Source organism: Cucurbitaria berberidis (genome assembly GCF_010015615.1).
Source record: "Cucurbitaria berberidis CBS 394.84 unplaced genomic scaffold K460scaffold_1, whole genome shotgun sequence".
Classification (NCBI taxonomy): Eukaryota; Fungi; Ascomycota; class Dothideomycetes; order Pleosporales; family Cucurbitariaceae; genus Cucurbitaria; species Cucurbitaria berberidis.
The window spans coordinates 4,135,635-4,159,693 of NW_024468935.1; the positions used below are offsets into that span (position 1 = coordinate 4,135,635).

The 24,059-nt window shown below is 52.0% G+C and overlaps 7 protein-coding genes across 7 annotated transcripts; 3 read left to right on the forward strand and 4 right to left on the reverse strand.

Moving 5' to 3' along the window:
* Positions 1 to 791: 791 nt before the first annotated feature.
* On the reverse strand, positions 792 to 2,918 carry K460DRAFT_28466 (uncharacterized protein). Its single transcript, XM_040928756.1, has 5 exons — positions 2,026 to 2,918; positions 1,848 to 1,976; positions 1,742 to 1,795; positions 1,521 to 1,694; positions 792 to 1,470 (listed from the first exon to the last, which is right to left on the reverse strand). Exons 1-5 carry the CDS (start codon positions 2,617 to 2,619, stop codon positions 1,039 to 1,041), a joined length of 1,383 nt encoding a protein of 460 aa, XP_040793706.1. The 5' UTR covers positions 2,620 to 2,918; the 3' UTR covers positions 792 to 1,038.
* Positions 2,919 to 10,114: 7,196 nt separating this feature from the next.
* On the forward strand, positions 10,115 to 11,478 carry K460DRAFT_361901 (uncharacterized protein). Its single transcript, XM_040932543.1, has one exon. The coding sequence runs from the start codon at positions 10,171 to 10,173 to the stop codon at positions 11,248 to 11,250; it is 1,080 nt and encodes a 359-aa protein (XP_040793707.1). The 5' UTR covers positions 10,115 to 10,170; the 3' UTR covers positions 11,251 to 11,478.
* Positions 11,479 to 11,556: 78 nt separating this feature from the next.
* Positions 11,557 to 11,871, reverse strand: K460DRAFT_262768 (uncharacterized protein; the record flags this gene model as incomplete). The annotated part of the gene is made up of 1 exon (XM_040927477.1): positions 11,557 to 11,871. A coding segment is annotated over one exon (315 nt), but the record flags the coding sequence as incomplete, so codon positions are not given.
* Positions 11,872 to 13,173: 1,302 nt separating this feature from the next.
* K460DRAFT_273682 (WD40 repeat-like protein) lies at positions 13,174 to 15,385 on the reverse strand (the record flags this gene model as incomplete). Its single annotated transcript, XM_040927899.1, has 7 exons — positions 13,174 to 13,253; positions 13,312 to 13,444; positions 13,501 to 13,968; positions 14,024 to 14,595; positions 14,683 to 14,996; positions 15,105 to 15,186; positions 15,247 to 15,385. The coding sequence occupies 7 exons, from the start codon at positions 15,383 to 15,385 to the stop codon at positions 13,174 to 13,176; spliced, it is 1,788 nt and encodes a 595-aa protein (XP_040793709.1).
* A 1,694-nt stretch (positions 15,386 to 17,079) lies between these two features.
* K460DRAFT_28721 (glycosyltransferase family 4 protein) lies at positions 17,080 to 19,905 on the forward strand. The gene is made up of 3 exons (XM_040928947.1): positions 17,080 to 17,772; positions 17,829 to 18,107; positions 18,157 to 19,905. Exons 1-3 carry the CDS (start codon positions 17,216 to 17,218, stop codon positions 19,457 to 19,459), a joined length of 2,139 nt encoding a protein of 712 aa, XP_040793710.1. The 5' UTR covers positions 17,080 to 17,215; the 3' UTR covers positions 19,460 to 19,905.
* A 51-nt stretch (positions 19,906 to 19,956) lies between these two features.
* Positions 19,957 to 22,671, reverse strand: K460DRAFT_361907 (uncharacterized protein). Its single transcript, XM_040932544.1, has 6 exons — positions 22,212 to 22,671; positions 21,916 to 22,140; positions 21,783 to 21,857; positions 21,412 to 21,731; positions 21,231 to 21,336; positions 19,957 to 21,181 (listed from the first exon to the last, which is right to left on the reverse strand). Exons 1-6 carry the CDS (start codon positions 22,354 to 22,356, stop codon positions 20,352 to 20,354), a joined length of 1,701 nt encoding a protein of 566 aa, XP_040793711.1. The 5' UTR covers positions 22,357 to 22,671; the 3' UTR covers positions 19,957 to 20,351.
* A 201-nt stretch (positions 22,672 to 22,872) lies between these two features.
* K460DRAFT_271682 (uncharacterized protein) lies at positions 22,873 to 23,533 on the forward strand (the record flags this gene model as incomplete). The annotated part of the gene is made up of 3 exons (XM_040927750.1): positions 22,873 to 23,038; positions 23,087 to 23,314; positions 23,352 to 23,533. 3 exons carry the CDS (start codon positions 22,873 to 22,875, stop codon positions 23,531 to 23,533), a joined length of 576 nt encoding a protein of 191 aa, XP_040793712.1.
* Positions 23,534 to 24,059: the final 526 nt, after the last annotated feature.

Below are 24,059 nucleotides of genomic sequence, written 5' to 3' on the forward strand. Positions count from 1 at the left end.
GAGAACAACTCCTTTTAGGTGGAATGAAGCGAGTGGGCGGCTTCTGCACAGCAAGCACACATGACCGCCATTAGCTTCAGCAGTCATTCTTGTAAGAGATGTCGCGATGGGGCGGCTTGCTGGGACAGTGGGGTCCATGGAGAATTCTTCCTGTCTCATGAACTTATTAGTGATTCCAATTTGATTTTAGCCGTTTCGCGCGGGTCTGCGATATGGAAGAAAGACGCTATTCCATTCTGTTGTTCGGGCAAGCTCTATAGTCGAGATAGCCCAACCTACGATCCACCACAGTGCATAGCACATCCACAGTACATGACATAGACCGCTAGTTTGAAAGTCGGTTATTCGGAGATCGGCGGTACGTTTTGATCGAGATGGGCATGCAGGATGAAGCCAAGCGGTGGTGTGAAGCGAGTGGGCAGGCGCGATGGATGATCGTCGGTGTCATACCGCAGCCAGCATGCGTTACAGCTTACGCACGCACGCACGCCGCAGCCGTTCATGTTCCCGTTCGATAAGACTGAGATGTGAGCGGTGAGTGACATTCCATCAAGGAGTTGCGTGTCTAGGATAACTGTTTTATCTCATGTAACAAAATGTAGCAGAATGGAGATAATGATGATTGGATAAACCTATAGTCGTCCAAGCATTTGAGTACTCGTACATGCTGGGATAAGGAATGTCCCAAAGTGATAACAAGAAACCGAGAGATAATTTGCGACCTGGCCCCTCTTCAGGTCATCCCTACCTGGGGAGTAAAATATACAAGGGGTATACGCAGTGGTGGCTACTAGAGTAGCTGCCCATCAACCACATTAGAGCAATATTGTAGAAACAAGCCATAACGCCGACATAGAGTAGGAAACCCCATGGCCCTGACCCTTCGCTGCGCTAGCTTGGGTAACATATCGTCCCGTAATCCCAAAGCCTATTCGCTGTGAGCCCAGCGTGCCTGACTCCCAAAAACTCCCGATGATCCAGCTTTCAGCTCGTAGTCTTGTGCTACCGTGTACTTGTGTGCGTGTCGAGTTTTCGTAGTTAATACAACTTTTGCCCGGGGAATACCATATCACCGTATCCAGTGCCTTGAGGCTGGTGATATCCAGTGTGCATAGGAGCATTGAAGTTGAAGCCATTGTCCCCTTTATGGGTAGTGTCTGATACCATCGAGGAACTACGACTGCTGCGGTCGCTACCATCTTGGTGAAATGATCCTGGGTAGCTCCGAGCCATTGCGGCGGTTGGCAAGCCTGCATAAGACGCGAGGCGTGATGCGACTGATGATGGCACTGCGGATATCCTTCTGTCCTTTCCTCGACCCTTGATGCCTTTGTTCGAGTTCTTGTACAGCGATGCGAAGTATTCCCAAAGCTCCTTGTCTTGTTTCGACACCCAGTCGCCGACACTAATGGTTGCGAACTTTTGCGTAAGGTACCTCAAGGTGGCGGCGTGGAACTTGTTCTGATGAGACTACTACTCATTAGCAAGCATTCCGAATTACACGGTGATAGGTGACTGACCTTCAAATTACCCAGCTGGGTGAATTGCTTGCCACAGTCATCAAGCCTGCAGGTAAAGGGTTTGACCTGCTGATGGACGATCTTGTGTGCGCGAACATTGCCCCGCTGAGCAAAAGTCTTGCCACAAATGTCGCAGCTGTATGGTCGCTCTCCAGTGTGACGTCGTTCATGTGTCTACGAAAGTTAGCAGGTGTTCTTGAAGAATCTGTATAGTATCTGACCTTCAAATTTCCTAGCTGGGAAAATGATTGTCCGCATCCTGGCGCCTTGCAATCCTGCACTTGTAATCAGCGACACCATCCATTGATGTGTAGAATATCGGCTTACGAATGGCTTTGCACCAGTATGGGCGCGAATATGGATCGCAAGGTGAGTCTTCTGGGAGAAGGTCTTGTCGCAATTGGACATGTGACATTCATATCGTTTCTTTGGCTTCTTACTGACTTTGGGCTCCTCCTATTTCAGAGTGAGTGTATGTATCAGTTTATCGGCCGTGGGCTCCTACCTTGGAGTCCTCTCGGAGAGGGGCATTCGTCTGCTTGGCCTGGATGGCTTTCATCAGAGTGTCCACATCGGTGACGAAATTGATACTGCTTCTTTCCGAAGGCTCTGAGCTGGACCGCTTGCATTCGGTCGCATAAGAAGTATGATTGAATAGTGGGTTCGACTGGACTGGCGAGCTACTCTCGCATTTGACGATGGGGATCCGATCGACCATGAATGTATTTCCAGCACCTTGCACAGCAGGAAGTGGCTGGACCTCGGGCACTCTGGCATAAGAGACATTGTGCAAGTTATTTGAGGTATAGAATGAGGGTTGCTGCATATTGTATGGATTCGTCGAGATTGGGTCGAAAGCGAACGCTCCAGACTGGAAGGGAACAGAGGTTGTGAGGCCGTTTGTCGAGAAAAGAGGCATATTAATGTCCATGTGTGTTGTCGTAGGTTGAAAGTTACGTGAAACTGGCGGAGCTGTGACGCCTCTTGAGGCATCGTAGGAGGGCATCAAGCCGGCGAGGTGCATGGTTGAGTAGTGAGTGGGTGGTTCTCTTCGTTGTTGCCAAAGGTCGGTGTGGTGAGATGCAACGACAACAGCCATTGCAGGAAGAAGCCTCTGCCACGGGATAGGCAATGAGGTGAAGGCTATATAAAGAGGTTTGTAGAGATAGCCAGCAATAGCGGCTGAGCGGAAGGCTAACGGAATATGTCTTTCAAGACAGCGCAGGAAAATGATGTGGTGGTGATAGAGTCGAATGGCGTGGGTGCTATGCGGTCATAAGGTGTAGATATGCTCGATCGGCGGCAGACTCTGTGGTTGGGGGAGATTTTTGGGGGTTTACATGGTTTACATATGGATGGACTAAGGCGTAAACTCCTCTGAGCATCCCGTCATTTTGTCAAGGATAGTGATTGAAGTGGGACAGCCCGAAAGGCCAATGTACAGGGAAGGGAGTCGGAGATCGAGACCAATACTGCTGCAGCAGGATAGACAAGGATTTCGCTTTTGCATGCAGCCAAGTAATAATGGGTGTAGGACCACAGATGCTGCTCAGCACGCGAGGGTGTTAGTGAAAGCCCGGATAGAGCAGGGGGAGTGCAGGGAGGGGGTACCGGGGCATTGTGGCGGATCAGGATCAGGATCAGGGATGCAGTCTGAAGACGCCAGCTGTGTGAGCTCACAGACGTGTTGCTCGGGACGGAGCAGGGTCTCACTCCAAGTGTGAACGGACGGGTAGTGGCTGCACCGGGCTCGTCTCAGTGCACTAGAGTGTGGGGGTTTGTGACGCTCGGGACGGAGGCCCAGGCCGCATGCTATTGGGCTGCCATTGAAGCTGGACCGTCCTATTGGAAAAGAGGGCTCCGATGTTTTCAGATGTCAATGAAGGGGGGATCACGCTGTCACGGCTGCCATGTGAAGTCGTCCGCAAGGGTGACATTGTTGCTGGATGCTAGATCTGAAGCGTCGACCACGATGAAGGACAAAGATGGATCCAGGGCGGGCTACGATCCTGGTGAGGATCTAGGAGGCTAATCTTGGCCTGAGTGTGCTTCTGCAAATTGGTGCGCATTCTCGTGCCCCCGCTCTTACGTGCCGACACGGCTCAGGCCCTGGGGTTCAGACCAAGCGCACGTGGGTGCGAATAGACACTATAGCGACGGTCGAGCGACGGGGCGGGCTACTCCCGAAGCCGCGAGGGACCGCGAACGAAGCCCATTCGCGAATCTTGCACGGATTGGAGCAAGCCCAATAAGCCTCAGTGTTTGCTGCTTTGGCGGAGGGGCGAATAATGAGCCTCACTCACGGGGCCTTAGGTAATGAGGCGGGTAGCTCTCCAGGACGCCCCAGGCTGTCAGAAGTGCATCTCTTGGTCGGGGCCCCTACCTTGGTGTCCGCAGGGTACCTGCAGGCGTCAGCTATCTCCCAGTGTGTTGCAGCTCGTCGTCGTCGTCGTCGTCGTCGTCGCCGCCGCCGCCGTCGATGTTGCTATACCCATGCCAAGCATCACCGTCTCGAGGGTTGGGCCATGGTTTTTGGTCGCCATGTGCGGTAGTAAACAAGCGGCTCCCACTGTGGGCAGAGAAGAGGGCTGGCATGGCGACGAATAGTGTGCTTGGTGTGTGCTTGGTGGAGTGAGGAAGGCTGCATCCGACCTGGGTGTGGGTGTGGGTGTGGATTATCTGGCTTTCGTAATCGCATCATCGAGGCCAATCAGTGCATCGCGCCTTCCCCGGCAGTCCGGGCGAGATCCCCATCTGCTCCCATCATCGCAAACGCGCATCTCCACCACCCATCTCCTCCCTCCTCCCTCCCCCCCTCTCCACCTCAACATTCTTTTTTCAGAAAGGCTTGCAGCAGCCTGTGGCCTCCCCTGCCTCGCTCGGTATCCCACAATCAGACGCCTCGCTAGCCGCCACCTGCCGTAACCCATGACTTCATCACAGGGGGCTTTATCGTCGCCGACGTCTCGACACACACGGTGCAGGATCCCTGGTCCCATACCCTGGCCACCATTCTCTTGCCTTGCAGCCGTGAAGGTGTCAACGGTGACCCAGTACCATGGCCTCAACCAGCCTTGGTCGGAAGCGCGCACGCCACGCCATGTTCCAGAGTCGCTTCGGGTCCTCGTTCTCACTTTTCGCCCATGTCCGTTCGCTCTCGCTGGGACATGGGTTCCTTCTAACCATGTTTGATTCTTCAAGACCCTTTTCGTATCGTCCAAAATTGGCCCTCCCCCCGGCGGCTTGGCGGTTCGATTGATGGCATGCACGTGTCCTCGCACTGTATCTGAATCAACATGCCCGATACCCACTGCAACACAAGCAGTGCTTTCAAGCTCTTCGAGATGGCATGAGGCTGCACGCCGAGATGATCAGAGCGAGGGACACCCGAGTTGCACGATTCCGATATCACGAGAGTATCAGACCATCCTTCAACGCTACAGCAACCAGACTTCCGTACTCTTCCGTCACAGTCTCATTCATAGTAAAAGCTTAGCTAAGTCATCCAACTTTTACCCCCGCAAAGAGGAAGGGGAGAAGAACTCCTAGGGCTCACCTATAGCTCTCTGTTAATCGTAGAGGCCGTGTTCCAATCTGAACCACAGGAAATCAATCACTGGTGCGGACTAATGTTACTGAACTGAACTAATAGCACCCGACGGAAAACCCAAAGTTAAGGCTGCCGTATCAAAGCTTTGCTATATTCTGCTGAAGGGGTAGATGCTCCACCCCTGCAGATTGGGCGGATATAATCCCTCAATATTCCCCCAGGGTCAAAACGTCCAGGGTCAGAACTCGCCTTGCGGCCAGATGTCAGCTGCAAGAGTTGGGCAGACGCAAATGACGCAGGTGGGTGAGGGTTCTAGGTCTTTGAGCAAGTCCCCATCCGAATTGGTGGACCTGCAGTAGCCTCAAACACGAGCAGGGGACCGTCATAAAGATCTATGGGTTCAACTATGCAACTTTGGAAGCATGCAGGCATATCACGCTTGGATGAGCAAATCGAGAGACACACGAGGACACCTTCAGTGACTAGTAGACTAATTTGGATCCCAAAGTCGTAAGATTCTCTGGACTGGTAGGATGCCCAACGTTGACCGCCACTTGAAATGGTGAAGTTGCCTATCAGCACTCTCGCATGCCCGATGAATTAGTGTTTGTTCTTGGCCAATTGATGTCTCACGTCCCAATTGTCTGCCTTGACACATCCACACAACAGCACGCGGAGTTGCGGCAACAGCCCTTCTCCGGTCATTCCATTACCGCGGTACAGGGGTTTTCCAAAAGCGACGAACGAATCACGTTCCGTACAAGTCTCCGCTACAGCTAATATAATTCGTTGAATTTCTTTCGTCACTTTTCCAAGCCCCCGGGTACTTTCCCACTTAGCTGAAAAAGGCGGTATGATAGCACGGCCTGCATCAGCAAGCGCACAGGCATACTGGCGGTCAATCTAATTCATCCATGCGTAACATGCGTATCCGTTTGTATGATGAGCAAGCTGCTTGGTTTTGATGGGAACACTTACGTCTAACATCCAAATTAGATTACCAGCAGTGGCATCTACTATCAGTATGCGCTCACTACTTGTCGAACATCAGTCGCGACACATAGAGTATTCCAATTGAAGCTGACATTTACCAATTCTGCGAAACGATATCGCCTTCATGTCAACATCTACACACTTACGGGGACATGACATGCATATGAAGTTGGCGGTGTAATCTGAACGCTCGTCTGACCGATACATCCACGAATTACAGCTACAGTCTGTGTCGAAATGGTGGGTTGCGGCCCATGCGATGGCGTCCCACGTGCAACCACACGTTGAGCAGTTCAGCTTACCGCTCTAATCAACTCTACCTTAGTCAACTACCAACATTAGCAGTTTCGGCCTCGACCGTTGATCTGCCACTAATAAGTATGAGGGCAAACCCGCGGTCTCGATCACGACTGACACAGCCCGATACCGAGATCCAGGACACCCTGTCAGCTTGCAAGGTTCTCGCAGAATGCGGAAGCGGGAGCGCTTGCGGAGGGTGATTTGAGAAGGACCAAGGAAGGGCCGATCCTGACGCCTACTGTACTAGTTTGTGCAACGAGCGCACGGCGGGCCTTAGGTTTTGCTTTTCGTGTGCGGAGCTTGCGCAGGATATTGTGGCTTGCCTATCTTCTACTCCGAGATCCAGCCGAGCAATCAGTATTGAGATTCCGGTTGGAGCAAGCTGACACAATATTTCGCTAGGAACTTTGCGATCGCAACTGCATCATGAAAAAAAGGGGGTTTCACCTATCAGAGTGCTCACAATCTCCATGCCCGCAAAATCTCGTTAATCCTGCTGCAATCCTGCAGTAACCTGCTAGCAGTTCTGACAGGTCACCTATCTTGTCGCTTACCCCACAGTTCTCATTGATCGGTCTCGGATGACGTTCCTCATCTAGGCTTTCGCTACGTTGCTGATGAGAGGCGCGCTAGCTGCCATGATTATTTCTTTGAGTCTCTTGCATCAGATCCTGCGGGTGGTCTGACCAGTGGGAGCTTGTAGTGCTAAGTCCTCCCCCTCCTGTTTTGATATTATTTCCGCAGTTCAAGATATTGTACTTACAGAATTAGATATAGTTTGTATGTTCGTTGCAACAGCAAAGTACGCATCTCAAGGCCGAACGCCGGTGTTGTGTGAGTGAGACTGACAATGCCACCATCACTGTCAGCCAGCCTTGCCTCATTGCACAAGACTTATTATTATTGCAGCCGTGTATCCACGATCTCGTATCTAATTTGTCTCGCTTCTCGCTCAGGGTTTCTTTCCCCACTGCCACATGTCGAGCGGACGCCGGCAACTACTTGCAGAACATGTAACCTTCAAGCATGTTCCTGCACCTCACTCAATTTGTGAGCGTTCGCAACCTCTACAGCTGATACACTACACTGCTCTAGGTATCTTCTAACCCACCCAAACGACTCGCCCGCTATCACACACATTTACTAGCCTCGCGGCTGTCGCGAGCTACGCAAGGGGCTTGTAGGATGCATAGTGGAATCAGATTCCTCAGATCCTGCACGATTCTCTCGTTCGAGTTACTGCCTCGCCAAATATGCCCGAGGATAGTCAGGCCACTACGATTCCCGTTACCAGCATGCGAGGAACTTCATGCATGCCCTCGCACGCTAGAGTAGAACTAAGCATACCCTTGGGAGAACATGCCAAGCCGCCCAAGATTGTGCGGCTCAACCTCTCTAAGTGTGTTTGCCGTTTCGATTAAACAGGAATATGCTCGTGCCATTGCCAGGTGACTGTCAGAACAGGGAAGTATCTGACTGAACGTCGCCCCCAAATGAGTTCAGCTAATCCCTCTAAGCGAACGACAGCCGAGAGCCGGGATCAAGCTCTCCTCTTTTTACAACTAGTCTCAGAGCTATGACACAATCCTACAATCCCTCATGCACCCGGTGCAGGGGTATGTTGATCGCAGGGGTATGTCCATCGGCAACACAGATCTTAGTTTCGACCCCTGAAGCTTCACTATCGTCGGCCAGCTTTGTGATGGCAAAAGTTCTATAAAACTTCTATGCCATCGCTCAGATCACACTGCAACTGAATCATGTTCACCAATAAATTTCCAGGACTATCTCACAAGTGACATGCGTTGCAATGATTTTTGGTTGGCGGCCAAGCATCTACCGAACGCCGAGTCTCAAATGCTTCCCAATATCCATCGCCTGAGATCGAACTCAATCCGTATAGGAAGTGGGGTACTGCATTCTGAATCATACGAGATCTACTTCAAATTACCAAATGCATATACCGGCTGGAAATATTAACTGTCCTTGTAAAACCAATCTCGTATTTCTCCGTCAAGCCTACCGGTGGAGAGGAAGTGCCGGAAGAACCTAGCATACAGTTTCATCTGCCCCCCCCCCCCCACCTGGGCAGCCTTCCCAAATAATGGGATCGGGAGAGAACATGGATTTTGATGAGAACGCGTCAACCCTTGTGGGGACCTCGCCGACCATAGCATCAGGGGTACGACGATGGGTACTACACCCAACGTGAGAGACAATAGTCACTAGACCATGAACTGAACACCGAAGAGATGGTCTATGACGACTCTATTGTCGTAGACTTCTGCGAAAACAAAATTCGCCGAGAACTGCTGACATGTTGTCGTCGTACCTTGTCAATGCTGCCGCTTGCTTCACTTTGATAACGGCTCTGTGATTCGACTATCAGAGGTGCAGTCTATAGGTGTTACTCACACCCTATCCCGTTATACTACGTGGGTAACCGCACCGTCGCCCGAATGAATCATCATTATTCAAAGTAGAAGTCTGATATACAGGTCAAGACTTGCAATGTTCTGCAGTATAATGTCAACCTCAAGCTACCTCAGCAAAGATTTCGTATCCTATGACAGCTTGACCTCGATTCGTCAAACGAAATCTCGTTCATGCAAAATTTTACCGATTGAATAGCCCAATCACTTGAACCTGTCTCGATGAGAGGTAGGATAACTAACAAAGTCAGCACTTACTCATCGCATACTCACTGAGTTAATTCAATTCATCGCACGCTGCAGTCACCCTTTAAGTTAAGAAGCTTAATACAGTAATCTAGCGGTGACATAGATTTTATTGTATACAGGATTGTCGCATTACAATTGAATTGCTGCCCAACGATGTCAGCCTTCCTTCAAACTAACAAAGTCAAGACCTTCATCACTCACTCTCCCAAATCCAGCCTCGCTTGCCTTGCACTAGCGATATCTATTATAGAGTTGAGCTATGGCTAGTTCTATAAAGGTACTATGGGTGCAGAGATGTTTGTGATTCCATAAAATCTTTCAGAATTCTGTATCGTTTTCTATCGACTTAGGATACAACTCGCCCAAACTCGCATTGTAGACGCATATAGGCTCTGTTGTTAGCATATTACATATATCAGCCATTTACTGTAGTATTGAGCTTTAGTCTCTATACAGAATGCAAAATTAAAAAGTTTGCTTCTACTCAAAATACTAAGAAGATGCTTGGCCTTTTGAAGAGAAAATAAAATTCAAAAGCGCTTACGCCCAGATTGCCTGCCTGTTGAGCTATTCCTGGTTTTGTGCAGGTACTTCAAGTGCATAGCCTTTCACGGTTACTGCAAAAGTATACAACAGGGAATTAGATACTGGTTACCCACCTAAAGTCAGCACTAACCTGCCTAAAGTGCAGGGAGGCAGCTGGCTAAATTCGCGGGACTACCCGCTTGAGTTTAGAGGCCTCTACCCATGTCTGCCGTCACTCCTTCTCACTCTACAACTTCAGGATACAAGTGGTTGCAAACAGCTACATAGACCCAGTAACGTGCTAAAATGTGTATTACAACTACTCTACTAGCAGCCAGTATCCAAGTTACTACCAGAAAAGATATCTGCTCTCAAATAACTGCGTCGCTGACTCGTAGACGAAGGAGCTGTAGGATTCGCATGGGGTGCCAGTTAGGTCTTAAAACGCTTCTTAACATCGAAATCTCGCGTTTCGTCTCCTGCCAGTCGGTGAGTTCTTTCACATATCTCATGGAGACACCGCCTCGGTGTCCATGTAAGCACCTGAATTTGGCAAAAACGCAACAAAACCACCTCTCCTATCGTTAAGCGCCCATACGCCATGGCATCCTTCACCCATCTATTCATAATCCCATTCATCACTCCCGTCTTCGCATATAATAACGGTCAATTCAAGCATTTCTACGCCGGAGGATCCTGGAATACCGTGCTGACCGACTTGCTCCACCATGATTGCAAGGACGAATATGCCGAACTAACAGCGCGTCCCGAGAAGGGTGGTTGGATTCTTGTTAGCTGCATCCTGGACAACTTCACCGAGATACGGAAAACTGAGATGGCGATCGTGTCGGTTGTGCTGGGCCTCTTGCCTATGGCGTTGCAGTTTGTCGGGCCTAGGGTAGCTGATGTGGCAGTATTGGGCATGCGGCGACCAGTTCTGGCAGTGCTAATCAGTCTGGGGAGTACCTGCGCGACGCTGCAGAGCGATTATACGGGCTTGGAGGCTGTGAGCAGGAGAGGGGAAGATAATCAGAATAGAGCGAACGATGTTCTGTGGCCGGAGGTACTGATCGATGCACCAGTGTGGGCCAAGGCGCTGATATCAATCTTCGAGTATGGACTTGTTGGGACGGCGGCAGCAAATTCACTCATCCAGGGGTATCAACTCAGTTTCTGGGCCATTTCGTTTATATCAATGATTATGGGGTCGTTTGGAAACACGGCCGAGGCCTTCTCGCCGCTGCTTTGGGTCTTCATCCCAATTCCTATCCAAGCGCTGGGCGTGTATGTCCTCTATCTCGGCCGTCCATCAGGTAGGCCGCAGCCAAAACCAGAATCCGCACGCCAACTACATCCGTGTTATCGAGCATGGAGGCGAGTGAGGGATTGGGCTGTTAGGGAGATGACGCCGTGCGCATTTAAGAAAGGCGAGACTGTCACGCGAACGGAAGCCGTAAAGAAAAACAAGAGATATTGGTTGCTGTTCTTGAATTGGGCGATTAAATTTTTGGTCTGGGTCCAGGTCATATACGGTACCATTGTGCTCTCCAGTGTGCTCTTTCTGTCCTTGTTCACAGCCATGGAAGTTGTTGGGAGATTTCTTGCCGGTGCCATTGTATGTCGGTTTGTGCTGGAGTTCGAGATGTATGGGTTGCAGGAGGTGTCGAAATTGCATAGATGATCTACTGCCCCGCCGGCAGGTACTACTAAAGCGTAGGTGCTTGTGAGTTTTTATCGCAAAATGCAGCTTTCGCCTGCAGACTAAATCGATGGAAAAGAAAAGCATGATGCCACCCGAGGAAGTGCAATACGAGGGATACAGGAATGTGAGTGGCAAGCATATCGTACAATAGATGAAGAAGCATCCAACGAAGCGACGCAGTCGGAAGATCCTCATTTTGCTCAGGGAAAATGGCGATTCTGCCGCTTTATTAGCACTTTCTTACCTCGCAATATGGTGTAGTAGTGCTCTTACCAGGAGTATAGCGACCCAAAACGTGACAAAGAACCACAGATACCACTCTCCACACTGAACCAACCCGTGACGCCGTAACTTCCGGGAATTATAGCAGACCAAGTCGGTCAGAGGTAGTGTAACAAAGGCATGGAGCGGAGCCAGAAGGAAGAGGAAAGCCTGTCTGAACAGGTGGTCTGGTTCTGCGCCTACTGTGAAGAAGCGCAGGGCAGGTGGGATATGGAGCATCTCGGATTCGAAGCGTGACACTATGGCGGCGACATGAAGCAGTGCTGCTTCAAACTGAGACTGAAGCGTTTCGACGAGAGACATCTTCGGGTGGTGAATGAGGTACGTGATCTGAAGAGGTCTGGAGGTTAGAGATGAAGATGGGTGCGCAAATGATTTTATACTGCTACGAGTGAAAACTGGGGATTTAGGGTGGTTGAGTACACATTGTGCCATGGGTGACCGTACTAAACAGCGCGTGAATAAAATACGCCCTGGACTACTTGTCAAGCTATTAATAAGCTTTTGGAATAGGTTAAGCCAACAGCCAACTATTGTATTGTAACCCATGGCAAGTCTCGAGTAGGAAGCTTAAATCGTGTTACCAACTACGATGAGATATATAAAGGCTGAAAATAAGTCCTCCATCGTCACGGTGTATAGTATCAGGACAGGCCAGACATGATAAGCTCGCCCAACATAAATCATGCATATGTAGAACGGTAAAACATAACGCGGATGAAGACTGAATTGTATGGGAATCAAAGCTACCGAATATTCCGCAAGCCCTATCTTGCGTCCCCTCGCATCCGTGCGAGGGATCCAAAAAAAAACTACGTAGGAATTGTTCAAAACTCCATCCTCCAATCTCCTACCAATCGTAAAACGAGAATCAATACCTGAACGTTTCTACCCCGTTACTTTATACCCTCCCCCTTTGGCCCCCTACTAGCTTCGCAAAATTTTACCAACACTTTATTAGATCCTCGCGTAAATGGGACGTGTTCAACCCATCCGGGATTACATGAAGGAGTAATCGGTCGGACATGTACCGTACTTGGACATTGGTAAGTACGCCCGGAGAGTCCTCAATGTGATACAAGGTTTCGCGGTCGAGAAAAGTAGTCGTTGTTCCACGGTGTTGTAGACCAGCTCTTGCCACTTCTCTGGTGACAGACACCCAACTTTAATTGGCCGGGTTGCTTAAGGTCCAGGGTACCTGTCGAATCTGTACATAGAGTTAGCTCTATACGTAGATTGGTTGTGGAGGTGATGTAGGCCGATTCATTGCATGCCGCCTACCAAACCCCAGCGTCAGTCCTGGGATGTCTACGACAGGGTTGTAGAAGACATCCAAGACTTGGCTGGAGTTTGTTGCATCATGCGGGCATGGCTATTCGCCTCGACCCATCCGCTTCTCAGCCAGATGACGGTTGCGTGGGGGCAGTGAGGCGTGGGTCCCACGCCAAGAACCCCACTGCACACCGCATCCATCGTGGAGAAGATGGGATGAGATTGCTCGCACGACGTAAACAGCTCTTGCAATAACAATGGAGCCATGCGATAACCAGTTTGGCGGTGTGCAAGCATTCCGTGAGTGCGCAAATGGCGCGGTGTCAAGTGACTGGGATGGAAAATAACTCACCTCCAAATTCGCGCGCGCATGTCGCCGCTACCGGTGGCGAAGACGCCTCCCGTGGGACTCGGGGCAACAGAGATGACTACCGATAGTTAGCATGCGAGCACAACGGATTTGACGGGTTAGAGGCTCAATCGTACCAGAATTCTTGTGCCCTTGCAACATGAGTTGCGCAACACCAGTATGAGGATCCCAGAACTGAACACCACGGTCCTTGGAACCGCTCAGGACCCAATCGCCATGGGGAGTAAGCGCAACACTGAGCACAAAGTCCTACGGTATGTGTCAGTCGTTACGTATCTTTACTCCAAAAGGTGAGAAGTGCCTACCTTATGGCCTTCGAAAGTGCGGATACACTTCCCACTAGGAGGGTGTCCGGGAATGAAGCGGTTCGCTGTAGACAACTCCCACATCTTGATAGTCTTGTCAAGACTGCCGCTGACGAGTCGGTTCCCAGAAGGAGCAAAGGCAACAGAATAGACACTATCCTTGTGGCCTTGCTCGCCTTCAAGACGAACGACAAGCTGGCCGGATTGAATGTCCCAGACACGGACACTCTTGTCGAGAGATCCAGCCGCAACAAACAGGTTGTCTGGAGAGATGGCCACGGTAGTGACACCGTCCTCGATGGAGAAGTTGGCCACTTGCGAATTGCTCTCGAGATCCCAGAGACGGACACTACGGTCACCGCTTCCGGATGCAATGATCTTGCCATTCCTGGCAAAGTCTAGCGAGTAAATATCTTGCTCGTGGCCGGTGAACTGATGCTTGATAGAGCGGGATGCAATGTCCCACACCTGTTTGCGAACGTCAGTGGTTTGCGTGTTGAATAACCCGAGATTCAAGACTTACCCTGATGACCTTGTCCTCAGCGCCAGTTGCGAGGTATGCACCGTTGGGGCTGAAACAAACGCTCCTAATATACAAGTCGCCATCCTCGGGCAGACTGCCATCTTGAAGATGGGCAACAGGATTTCCGGTCTCGACGTCAAAAATCTGTGCCGAACGATTGCAACCTGTCGCAACGTACCTCCCGTCTAGACTGAAGCGCACACAGCACACTACACTCTGATGGGGCAGATTGTGGATCAGGTCGACATCCAGGACGCGGCGAGAATGAGGATTGAAGACGGCAAACCAGTCACTGCCTTCCTTCTTCAGGTTCTCTGGCAGCTGCTCAATGTCCAGATCAGCCAGTACGTTGCTCTGGCTGAGCGGTATGCGGTTCTGGGCCATCAAGGCATTCTGTTGCTGCTGATGATGCGGAGGAGGTGTTGGGCGCGGCACTTGAGGCGATCCAGGGTACGGGGCAGGATTGTTCTGCTGAGGGGTTGCAGGTCCCGGGGGACCACGGCCAGGGCCAGGACCTGGGCCTGGGCGCTTACCACCAGGCGAGGCGGTGGGTTGCGGAGGCTGACCATAACCTAGGATTTGTTAGCTCGAATGCGTACAGAAGTCGACCCAGCTGTCTCAAGCCTTTGGTCAGAGCCAAAGAGCGTGAGGTTGCTCACCATTGACCGAAGGGCCCGGCTGATAGCCACCAAAATGTTGTGGGGGGCCAGGCGCCGGATTCAGACCTGGTGGGCCCTGAGGACCCAGATGTGGTGGCATGCCCTGGGGCTGCTGTGGCTCTTGTGGAGGAGGTGCTAGTCCTGGACCACCTTGCGCAGCGCTGCCTGCCATGATTCCGCCGAATAGGTTACTAGGTCCATGGCCGATGGTGGGTGGCTGAGGCTGCGAGGGGCCTCCGTGGTGCTGCGAGTTCTGGCTGGGTCCGCCGCGGGCTTCCACCTCGCGCTCTAGCTGGGCGATTCGGTCTTCATATCTGCGATTGCTATCAGCTTGTGTTCTGGCCCATGTGTAGAATGGCATGATGGGGCAGTGGGTAATTTTCAATCAAGTGAAAAGCAGAAGCAAGCATGGGGGGCCTTACTTGAGTTTCATCTGGGTATGCTGCTGCTCTAGCGAATAGACCTTGCTGCGGATCAGCTCGATCTCTTGGATATGGCGGGCGACTGTTTGCAGGGTGGTCAGCAGATGCTTCATGGGATGCAAGTGTGGAAAAAAGCACTCACTTTGGCCTTCGTAGTCGACGTTGCGCTGGGACTCTGACTCAAACTCGGTCCTGATGTTATCGAGGAGCTCATTGAGGCGCTGGCTGGGGCCAGGCTGAGGAGGGCCGCCCATGACGCGGGGCGGGTAGCCGTGGTTCATGTTTGCGAATGGTATGCGCTCACGCTGGAGGAGACAGCTGTCGGGTGCGGTGATGGGGTGCAGGGAGGGTGGTAGGCGCGGTCAAGTGGCAAGTAGTGAATAGTGGAGATATGTGTGACGCTGTGTGTGACGCTGTGTGTTGATGCCTGAGGGGGGTGGACAAGGTGTCGCAGGGCTGGCGAGGCTGGACGTCGCACAGCTTCCGAGCGTGTGTCGGAGCAGGCGTGTAGTAGGCAGAGCCGGCCCTGGGGTGGGCGCGACAAAAGCCGGATGGACGGGCGGGAGTCTATCGGGGCGGTGATAGAGACTGGGGCGGGTGCGGTTGGTGTCTAGTGTGTAGTGTCTGGTGGGTGGTGAGGTTGGTTGGCGAGCGCGACGAGGTTTGAGCGGCGGAGCGACGATGGGTGGGTCGCTGGGATGCACAGTCGCCTTGGCTTGCCGGAGCCTGGTAGCGTTTCCAATCCGGCGCCCCGAATCGACTTTAGCTGCCGTCGCTAATACAAACAAGAGGGCTCGTTTTGTTGCACGTGTTCGCGAAGTAGTCGAGGTGGTAATGTGGTAGTAAGTATGGGAATACGTAGATGGCAAGTAGGTGGGTGGTACATAGCAAGTACGGTGAGAAATCAGAATACTAAAAATAAAATAAAAAATAAAATAAAAAAAGAGAAAGAAGAAAGAAGAAAAAAGAAACCCTAGACTTGTCTGACATGTCAGGTAGCTGCAGCAGCTAGCTCTAGACATGTTCTACAGCCCGAGTAGCTGTAGTAGCAGTCGACTTGTCGTCTAATCAGATGCCCTCTCTACTGGAGACGACCCCAACCAGACTCTAATTACACTCCTATTAGACTCTTCGCCATCTGCCACGATGGTTGCACGATGCGTCTCGCAGAGGCTGATTCACACAGGCAATCGCATCGCATCGCATCGCATCGCAGCCAGGCAGTGGAACCAAGGCGTCCCCCATTCGCAGGGCCTGGTGACAGAAAACTCGTTCATGTCAAACGACCCCGTCCTCACTGCGGTAAGACGGCGCGCAGCAGCAGCAGCACATGGCCTTCCAATTGAGCTTCTCGCCGTCGTCCGTCTGGCGTTGATGAGGCGTCGCATGACGGTCTGATGTCGTGCCAACCCGTCCCATAGTCCAAAGTTAGCTCTCCTCTCCTCTCCTGTCCTCTCCTGTCCTGCCCTCCCTCGCTCGCTCGCTCCAGGCTTCGCGTGGGGAGCGTCTGCCGCCTCGCGTAAGCCAGCCCACGTACCAGAGCCGCCTCTCTCTCTCTCTCCCTCCCTCCCTCCAGCTCTCTCCCGCTAGCTCCTCTCACTCCCCAAGTGACCCGACTCTACTCTCGGCCAGTCCCCAATGCTTGAACCAACATGGTCGCGTCACCCTATCTCGTGTTCCCAAGACTTCTCGCCACGGCACGCCCGCATGTCAATCTTTCTCGCTCCATTCACCGCCTTTCCTAGCCACTGTCAACCACCGTCAATCCTCGAGCCCTTTGCTCGCAACAGGTTCCTCGGGACCCACCCGCGCCTATCATTCGCCACTGCATCCCGCTGACAGCACCACCACCATCGACCATGGCACTGCTTCACAAGTCGGCCAGTGAAGTCACAGCATTCTCGCGAGTCAACCATGTATCCACTTGTACCATAAAAGCCGTGCTGCCTGCGCCCTTCTGCCTTGCTTCTACAGCTTTTGGCAAACAACATCCATTGCCTACCTTGTTATTTTGACCACCTATTTTGACCACCCACTCGTAGCTTGCTAACCCACTTGCTCCCGCTACAACACATTGATTTATATTTCCAATACATCCCCTACTACGAGACATGTCGGCTTCCAAGCTAGATCCGAATCGCCCGGCAAATCGCCGCAGGGATACACGTGAGGCTTACAAGGCGCAGACTTCATTCAAGTCCAGTTCAGGCAATCCGGGTGCAGGTGTTGAAACAATCTACGCCGGTGTAGCCGTTGCCCAGAAAGAAAATGGAACCTTCCAAATTGCTCTCGCTCTACACGATGGAACCTACTGCCTCGATTACGACCTCCTCAACGTGCCATCCGATAGAGAAAACGGCTCGTCAGGCACATCCTCTGAATCCGGATCGGGCGTGGCTACACCAGCGTCCTTGGAAGACATCCCCAATGATCTAGCCAAGGTCGTCTTGAAGAAGCTCAGCAGCTTCCGCACCATCCGGCTGTCTAAAACTATGGGTGCTGGCTTAACCGAGCGTGTTGCTGAACTGTGTCCTCAGCTGCCCGCACTCCTATGGAGCGAGCTGGACATTGTCCCCTTCATCTTTGGCCCCAACCCATATTCCAAACGCGACCAATCCAGCATGAGTGTAGACGAAGAAGCTGATTACATGTCCAGGAAGACCGTCAAGTACGTTGACCATACCATCTTCTCTTAACCCCATGCACTGGCTTACTTCCCTCTAGGCAGTTCGACTTGAACGGACTGGTGCCTGTGGTCTGTGGCCATCGCCATGTCGTTGCCGTCGATTGCGAGGGTCGAGCCCTCATCACCAATCTTGAGAGTTACGAAGACACGGTCAGGTTGGACACGACGTGGGCTGCAACCATGAAATACGCAAACTCGCTCAAGACGAACAAGACCAAGATTGCCTTCTTCAACAGCACTCCACAAGGTGGAGGTGTGGCCCTGATGAGACACGCGCTCATTCGCTTCCTACGCCTGATCAATGTGGATTGCAAATGGTGAGTTTTACTTGACACAACCAGGACTTCACTGCTGACAATTCACCAGGTTTGTTCCCTACGGCAAGCCTACCATCTTCCGCATCACCAAAGACAATCATAACATCCTCCAAGGCGTAGCTGTCCACGGTGAGCGTCTTACCCAGCCAAAGATGGACGAACTCGACGCGTGGGTCCAGCACGAAGCTAAACAGTGCCGATGGCTGGAATCCGGTGGTCCTCTTGCTTCTCGCGAGCAGGGAGGTGCCGACGTCATCATCGTCGACGACCCTCAGATGCCAAGTCTGGTCAAGATCGCCAAGCAACAAGATCCCACACGTCCTGTCATCTTCCGTAGCCATATCCAGGTTCGTGCCGATTTGGCTGATCAGGAAGGCACCCCTACTGCCGAGGTGTGGAATTGGGTGTGGAACAACGTCAAGGACTGCAATGTCTTCGTCAGCCATCCCGTTGGCGCCTTCGTCCCCAAGAACGTTACTCCAGCAAAAGTCGGCTACCTGCCTGCAACCACGGACTGGAAGGACGGTCTGAACAAGCACATGAAGGACTGGGACAACTTCTACTACATGCATCAGTTTAGATCTCAATGCTTCCAGGCTGGTATGCGTCGGCTTGCCTACCCAAACCGTGAATACATTGTCCAAATCGCACGCTTCGATCCGGCAAAGGGCATCCCTGATGTGATCGCCTCCTATGCTGAGTTCCGTAGAGAGTACATGAAAGGCAAGCCCATCGAGGAGATTCCGCAATTATGTATCGCCGGGCACGGCGCCGTCGACGACCCCGACGCCGTCAGGATCTACAACGAGACCGAGGAGCTCTTGGCGAGTGATGCGTACAAAGAGTTCAGAGATGATGTTGTCGTGATGCGTGTAGGCGCTTCCGACCAAATTCTCAACGCCCTCATGCACTCCGCCCACGTTGCCCTTCAACTTTCCACCCGTGAAGGCTTCGAGGTCAAGGTCAGTGAAGCCCTGCATCATGGCGTGCCTACCATTGCCACGCGTGCAGGCGGCATCCCCCTCCAAGTCCAAGATGGAAAGTCTGGTTTCCTCGTTGAGCCGTGTGACTACAAGGCGGTTGCCAAGCACCTCCGCGACCTCTTCACTGATCCTCAGCTCTATGCTGACATGTCCGAATATGCGGAGAACAACATCAGTGATGAGGTCAGTACCGTGGGCAATGCGCTGTCATGGCTGTACCTTGCAGACACGCTGGCCCAGGGCGAGAAGGTCGAGCCGGACAGCAAATGGATCAACGACATGGCGCGCGAGAAAGCAGGATACCCGTATCTGCCGAACGAGACCAAGTTGCCGCGGAACTACTACCAGGACTTGAATCTGTCGCAGTAAGTGCGTGCGCATATCCGATCTAAAATTGGTGGTTTCATGGAAAGGGGAGCTTGAAAAAAAAAAGTCTTTGTTGGAGCGGTCTTTTGATTTCGGTCTTTTGTATAATTAGTGTTTTGCACAGGCGTGCATGGTGGCTTATTGCCCTTCAGCAATCGTTAAGCAAGTGCAGCGTTAGGTACTGTTAAAACAACTCCTCTCGTTTGAATCTAGAAAACCCCACCGATCGCCTTGACAGTCATCCCCAACACAAAATCAACCGTCACATACCGTTTTATTCATCAACAGGTTCAGCCCAGGTCGCTCTGTCCCTTCTACGTGTCACTGTTCTATCTGAATCCGTTTGTTTGGTCTTGTCTTTGCCTTGTTGAATAGTGGATGAGATTAAGAATCACATCTCAAACCGGTTTCGTATTACCGTAAGTTGTTCAGCTGTTCTTCCACTACGCTCTCCATTCCCTCGCTCGGCCTGCTCCCCCAATCCTTGTATGAAACCCCAACCCCCCTCAGCCTGCTTCCCCGCGCTTTGCACAGTCAACGAAATGTAAACCGCTTCAAAATGATCAAAATGCACGCAATGCGGTGATGGTATCCCAATGTCCCCTCCCGTACGCCAAAATCAGATAAAAGTTCATAGCATGTCGTCTCCTGAACGCCTCGCGCTAAATCCCACTTCAAATCAGAATGGAAAATATAGAGTATGGTAGAAGACTCCACTTGATCAGTTTGTGCAACTTCTTCAGAACCGAGCGTCTCCCCACTAAAGTAGGAGGCCTATTCTCGCATCGAGCTTGTTCTTGCTCCGACTCTGCCCTGTGATTAGATTGTGAGATTAGCTGAGGAACAGTGATCGTACATGATCGACAAGATACAAATAGTGCGCGCAACATGAAAATCAAGGGGAGGAGCCGAGGTATGTAGGGTATGATGATGTGCCCTGGCCGGGATAACTAGGGCGTGACGCAGGCGGTGGCGGTCGATAGGACCCATATGCGGGCCGCGGTGGAGGTGTTGAAGGAGGTTGAGAATACTCCGAGCGCATACCCGAAGGCATACTGTGATAAGAGGGTGGTGGTGGACGACTGTGGGCAGAGGAGTGGCCATGGGCAGGCAATTGGTAGCGACGCGATGGGTCTGGGAGGCTATTGGGGGTACTGTACGCTACCTTCTTGGTTGGCCTCACAGGCTCGTCATCGTCGCTCAGTGTCAGATCCACCACCTCGGATGTTCTTTTGTTGCTTGATCGAGGGGCCGTTGACGTCTCTCTTGAGGGTAGTGGAGGCGTGCTGAGCGATACAGGTGTTGGCGCGGCTTCACTCTTGATGGCCCTGATGCGATAATCCGGTATTTCAACAAGATCATCTTCGCTGTCGTCGTTGTCGTAGGCGCTATAGCCGTTTCTCTTGGGCGACGTATCCGTGTCGGTCGACCATTCCCCGTTGGGCTCAATGGTGACTTGATCTGCGTTCCGGGCTTTGTTCAAGATCTCCTCCACATACTGATCGACGGCTAGCCCTTCATAAGATATAGTCTTATTACAAATTGGACATGTCCAAGTGGGTGCCTGCTCCTGCAGTTGTAGGAACGATTCGGCGTCGAAGCACTGGTTGTGCGTGCAGACTGTGGACCTGCACGGTGTCTTGATTCTTAAAGTAGAGATGGGGTCCTTCAAAGACATGACGCTCGAGCCAACTTCGATATCAGGGTCATTCGCTTTCTCCATCACTAGAATCCGTCAGCCCCACAGTGCAACCCAGGATACAGAGGTTCTCACTCTCGTTTAGCACCGACTGCTTTGTGATGACATTGCGATGTTTGATCCGCTGTGTCAACTCCTCTACTGAGAATTTCTTGACCATGTAGACAAACAAATTGTACTTCTACAGGAACAGTTAGTGCATACTCACCTATTGAAATGAAAGGGATAAGGGATAAGAAACCTCCTGTGGACTTGCCTTGTGCGTTAGGGCATAGGTGACGACAATGTTATTACGATGATTAGCGGGACTGATACGGACGAAATCGGTGATATCTGCAGGACGCGTCGAGCCCGGCTTGTTCTTCAAGCCCTTGTAGTTCGCCTTGACCTCCTCGCCGTTAATGCGGACTTCGATCTGCGATGGGAATGTGATGTCCAGGCGCGTAACAGGCGTTAGTGGTTGCTCCAGCGCAGAAAACAGGAGAAGTCGTAGAGCGGGGTCTGACTTCAATCGTGTACAAATGGCGTCGGTGGGTGCAAGGGTTCTGGTCGTATTTTGACGGTGGCTTGGCGAAGCTGCATTGGATGAGTAACAATGCTCAGGTGTGCAGAGACTAGCAATCATACCTTCTAACGAAATATTACTTAGTATTAGCTCGCGGATCTCGAAGAAGGGGCTTTCTTTGAAGAAGTATGTAGGTCCTAGTTCACTTTAGTGCCGTGGCCCGGACATGGTCGATAAGGAAGAAGAAAGGCGTACGAGGTGGTATGTGCGGTTGTGGCTGCTGGTATGCCGGATATGACCCGCTGGTTTGATATCCATTCGCCATGCTGAAGCCGTTCGCGGTGGGCGCAGGCGGGTGGGAGAATGAGGGGGCTGCCGGACTGCTGGCTGTGGGCGGCGGGGCGTCTCCGTGGTGTTGTACGCGGTACTGAAGTCGCCGCAGCGCATCGGCATCATTTTGAAGGACGGCATTTTGTATGACTGGTGAACGTGAAGTTAGCATCCATTGTGAGGCAGTAGAAAGTCAATCGACGAGCAGGGGAGTATCGTACGCCCAATGACGCGGGACTGTAACGCAGCCTTGTTCCCCGTCTGCGATGAGCGTTCCTCTTTCAGAATCTTTTTCAGGTCATTGTTAATAAGCGTCTTGGAGCGCTCAGTGATGGTAGCGGCCATCAGCTGCAAGCTTGACGCCATTGTGGGCTACAGTTCGGGGTGGAGAGGGTGCTGCAGTCGAGGTTGAGGTTGAGGTGGAAGTGAGGCGCTAGCGGAGGAAAGCTGTTCGAGAAGGCATTGGAGCCTGGGGAGATTAAGGCCTCGCAAGCGGAGGTGACAAAGAGTAAGAGATGGCCGGGTGAGGGCAGATATCTGAGGTTGCAGCGGTCCCGATGGTCGTTGGTCGCAACTTCCCAAGACTCCGCAGGCGACACAAGACAGCCAACACAGCGTCGGCGCAAAACAGGCGCGGGGACAGCCAGCAGGCAGACGTCTTGGTGCGAGCCGGACAGGTTATATTGCTATCGTCGAGCTCCCGGCGGCTCTCGCGGCCGTCGCATCTGCATCTGCTTGTCGCAAAGTCAGCGTCACTAGGCGAACGCGACCAAGCACGGGCCCGACTCGAAAGCCGGACCGCCCTCGTCGCCACCCCAAAATTCCGCGCCTCGAACTTTTTTCCCCTCCACATTTCGACTTTCACCACAATCATTCATCACAATGGCCAAATCCGCACGAGCAAGCAGCAAAAAGGCGAACCGCACCAAGCTGCGCGCCAGAGTATTCGGACCCGTCGAGAAAGCCCGCGCTGAGCGCCTGCACGCAAAGCTCCTCGAGACCATCGCGCAATCGAAGCCTGAGAGGACGGAAATGGACACAGCCGAAGGTGAGCCGTCCCACTGCATTCACAAACGCTCTGCTGACCTCTTCAAAGCGACTGCCACCGAAGCAACCAAGGAGGATGACTTGCCCAAAGGTTCGTCTTTTCTAACTGCCTCCATACCACGTTCCTTGTGCGACCCTACCAACACCAAACTCGATCCTGCACAAGAGAGTCGTGAGCTCAGAAACCTTTGTTTCTACATGGGGCTCTGTTCCGACATTGTTGGCTTCAGCCAGGACGGCCGTCTCAAGTTTGCCTTTGACCCGCTTCCACCGACTGGTTGAGTGAGAATCAAGGGCTAACTGTCACCTCATAGACATGGACGTCGATGGCGCCGCTTCCGCTGCGAAGAAGTCGAGCAAGAAAAACAAGGACAAGGACCAGTCCCGGAAACAGCTTCGCCGGAGGCCGCAGAACAAGATTTCGTTCCCATCCTCGCGCGGTAAAGGCGCCCTAAAGCCCTTCACCGGCTCGCGTGTCGGCAAGCGCCGATCATGATTTACGACACTAGATATACTGGCGCATAAACTTTTGGCATTTCACGGCGTTCACATCTGTTGCTGCCTCGGAAGGCGCTGAGTCTTTGGATGATACCATGATCGTGGGGACACGTCTGTAGCATAATCTCAAACTTGCATTTCAAAACCGTAGCTCTTCTTATCTTTCTTGGCTGAATATCCGGTGTTCTCTCTTACCTACCTAACTGCGACTTGCAAGTGCGTGGCGAACGTTGTGACACTCGCGCCAAAAACCACGGACTAAACACTTGAGAGCGAGTCGTCGCCATAGGATGTCAGAACTCTTCCTAAAGTTGCCTGAATCGCGTCTCGGGCGGGTCTACAGAATATCTCTTTCTCATTATGTAGTCTTCTCTTAATTTTACAAATCCAAGTCTGGCAATATCATAATGTGTATCCAATTCGCTGTTAAAATGTGTTACAGGCACGTACATCTAAACACTACCCACTCCTTACCTTTCCGAGTACACTCAAGTATCATGGTGGCTCTGACAGTAGAGTACCTC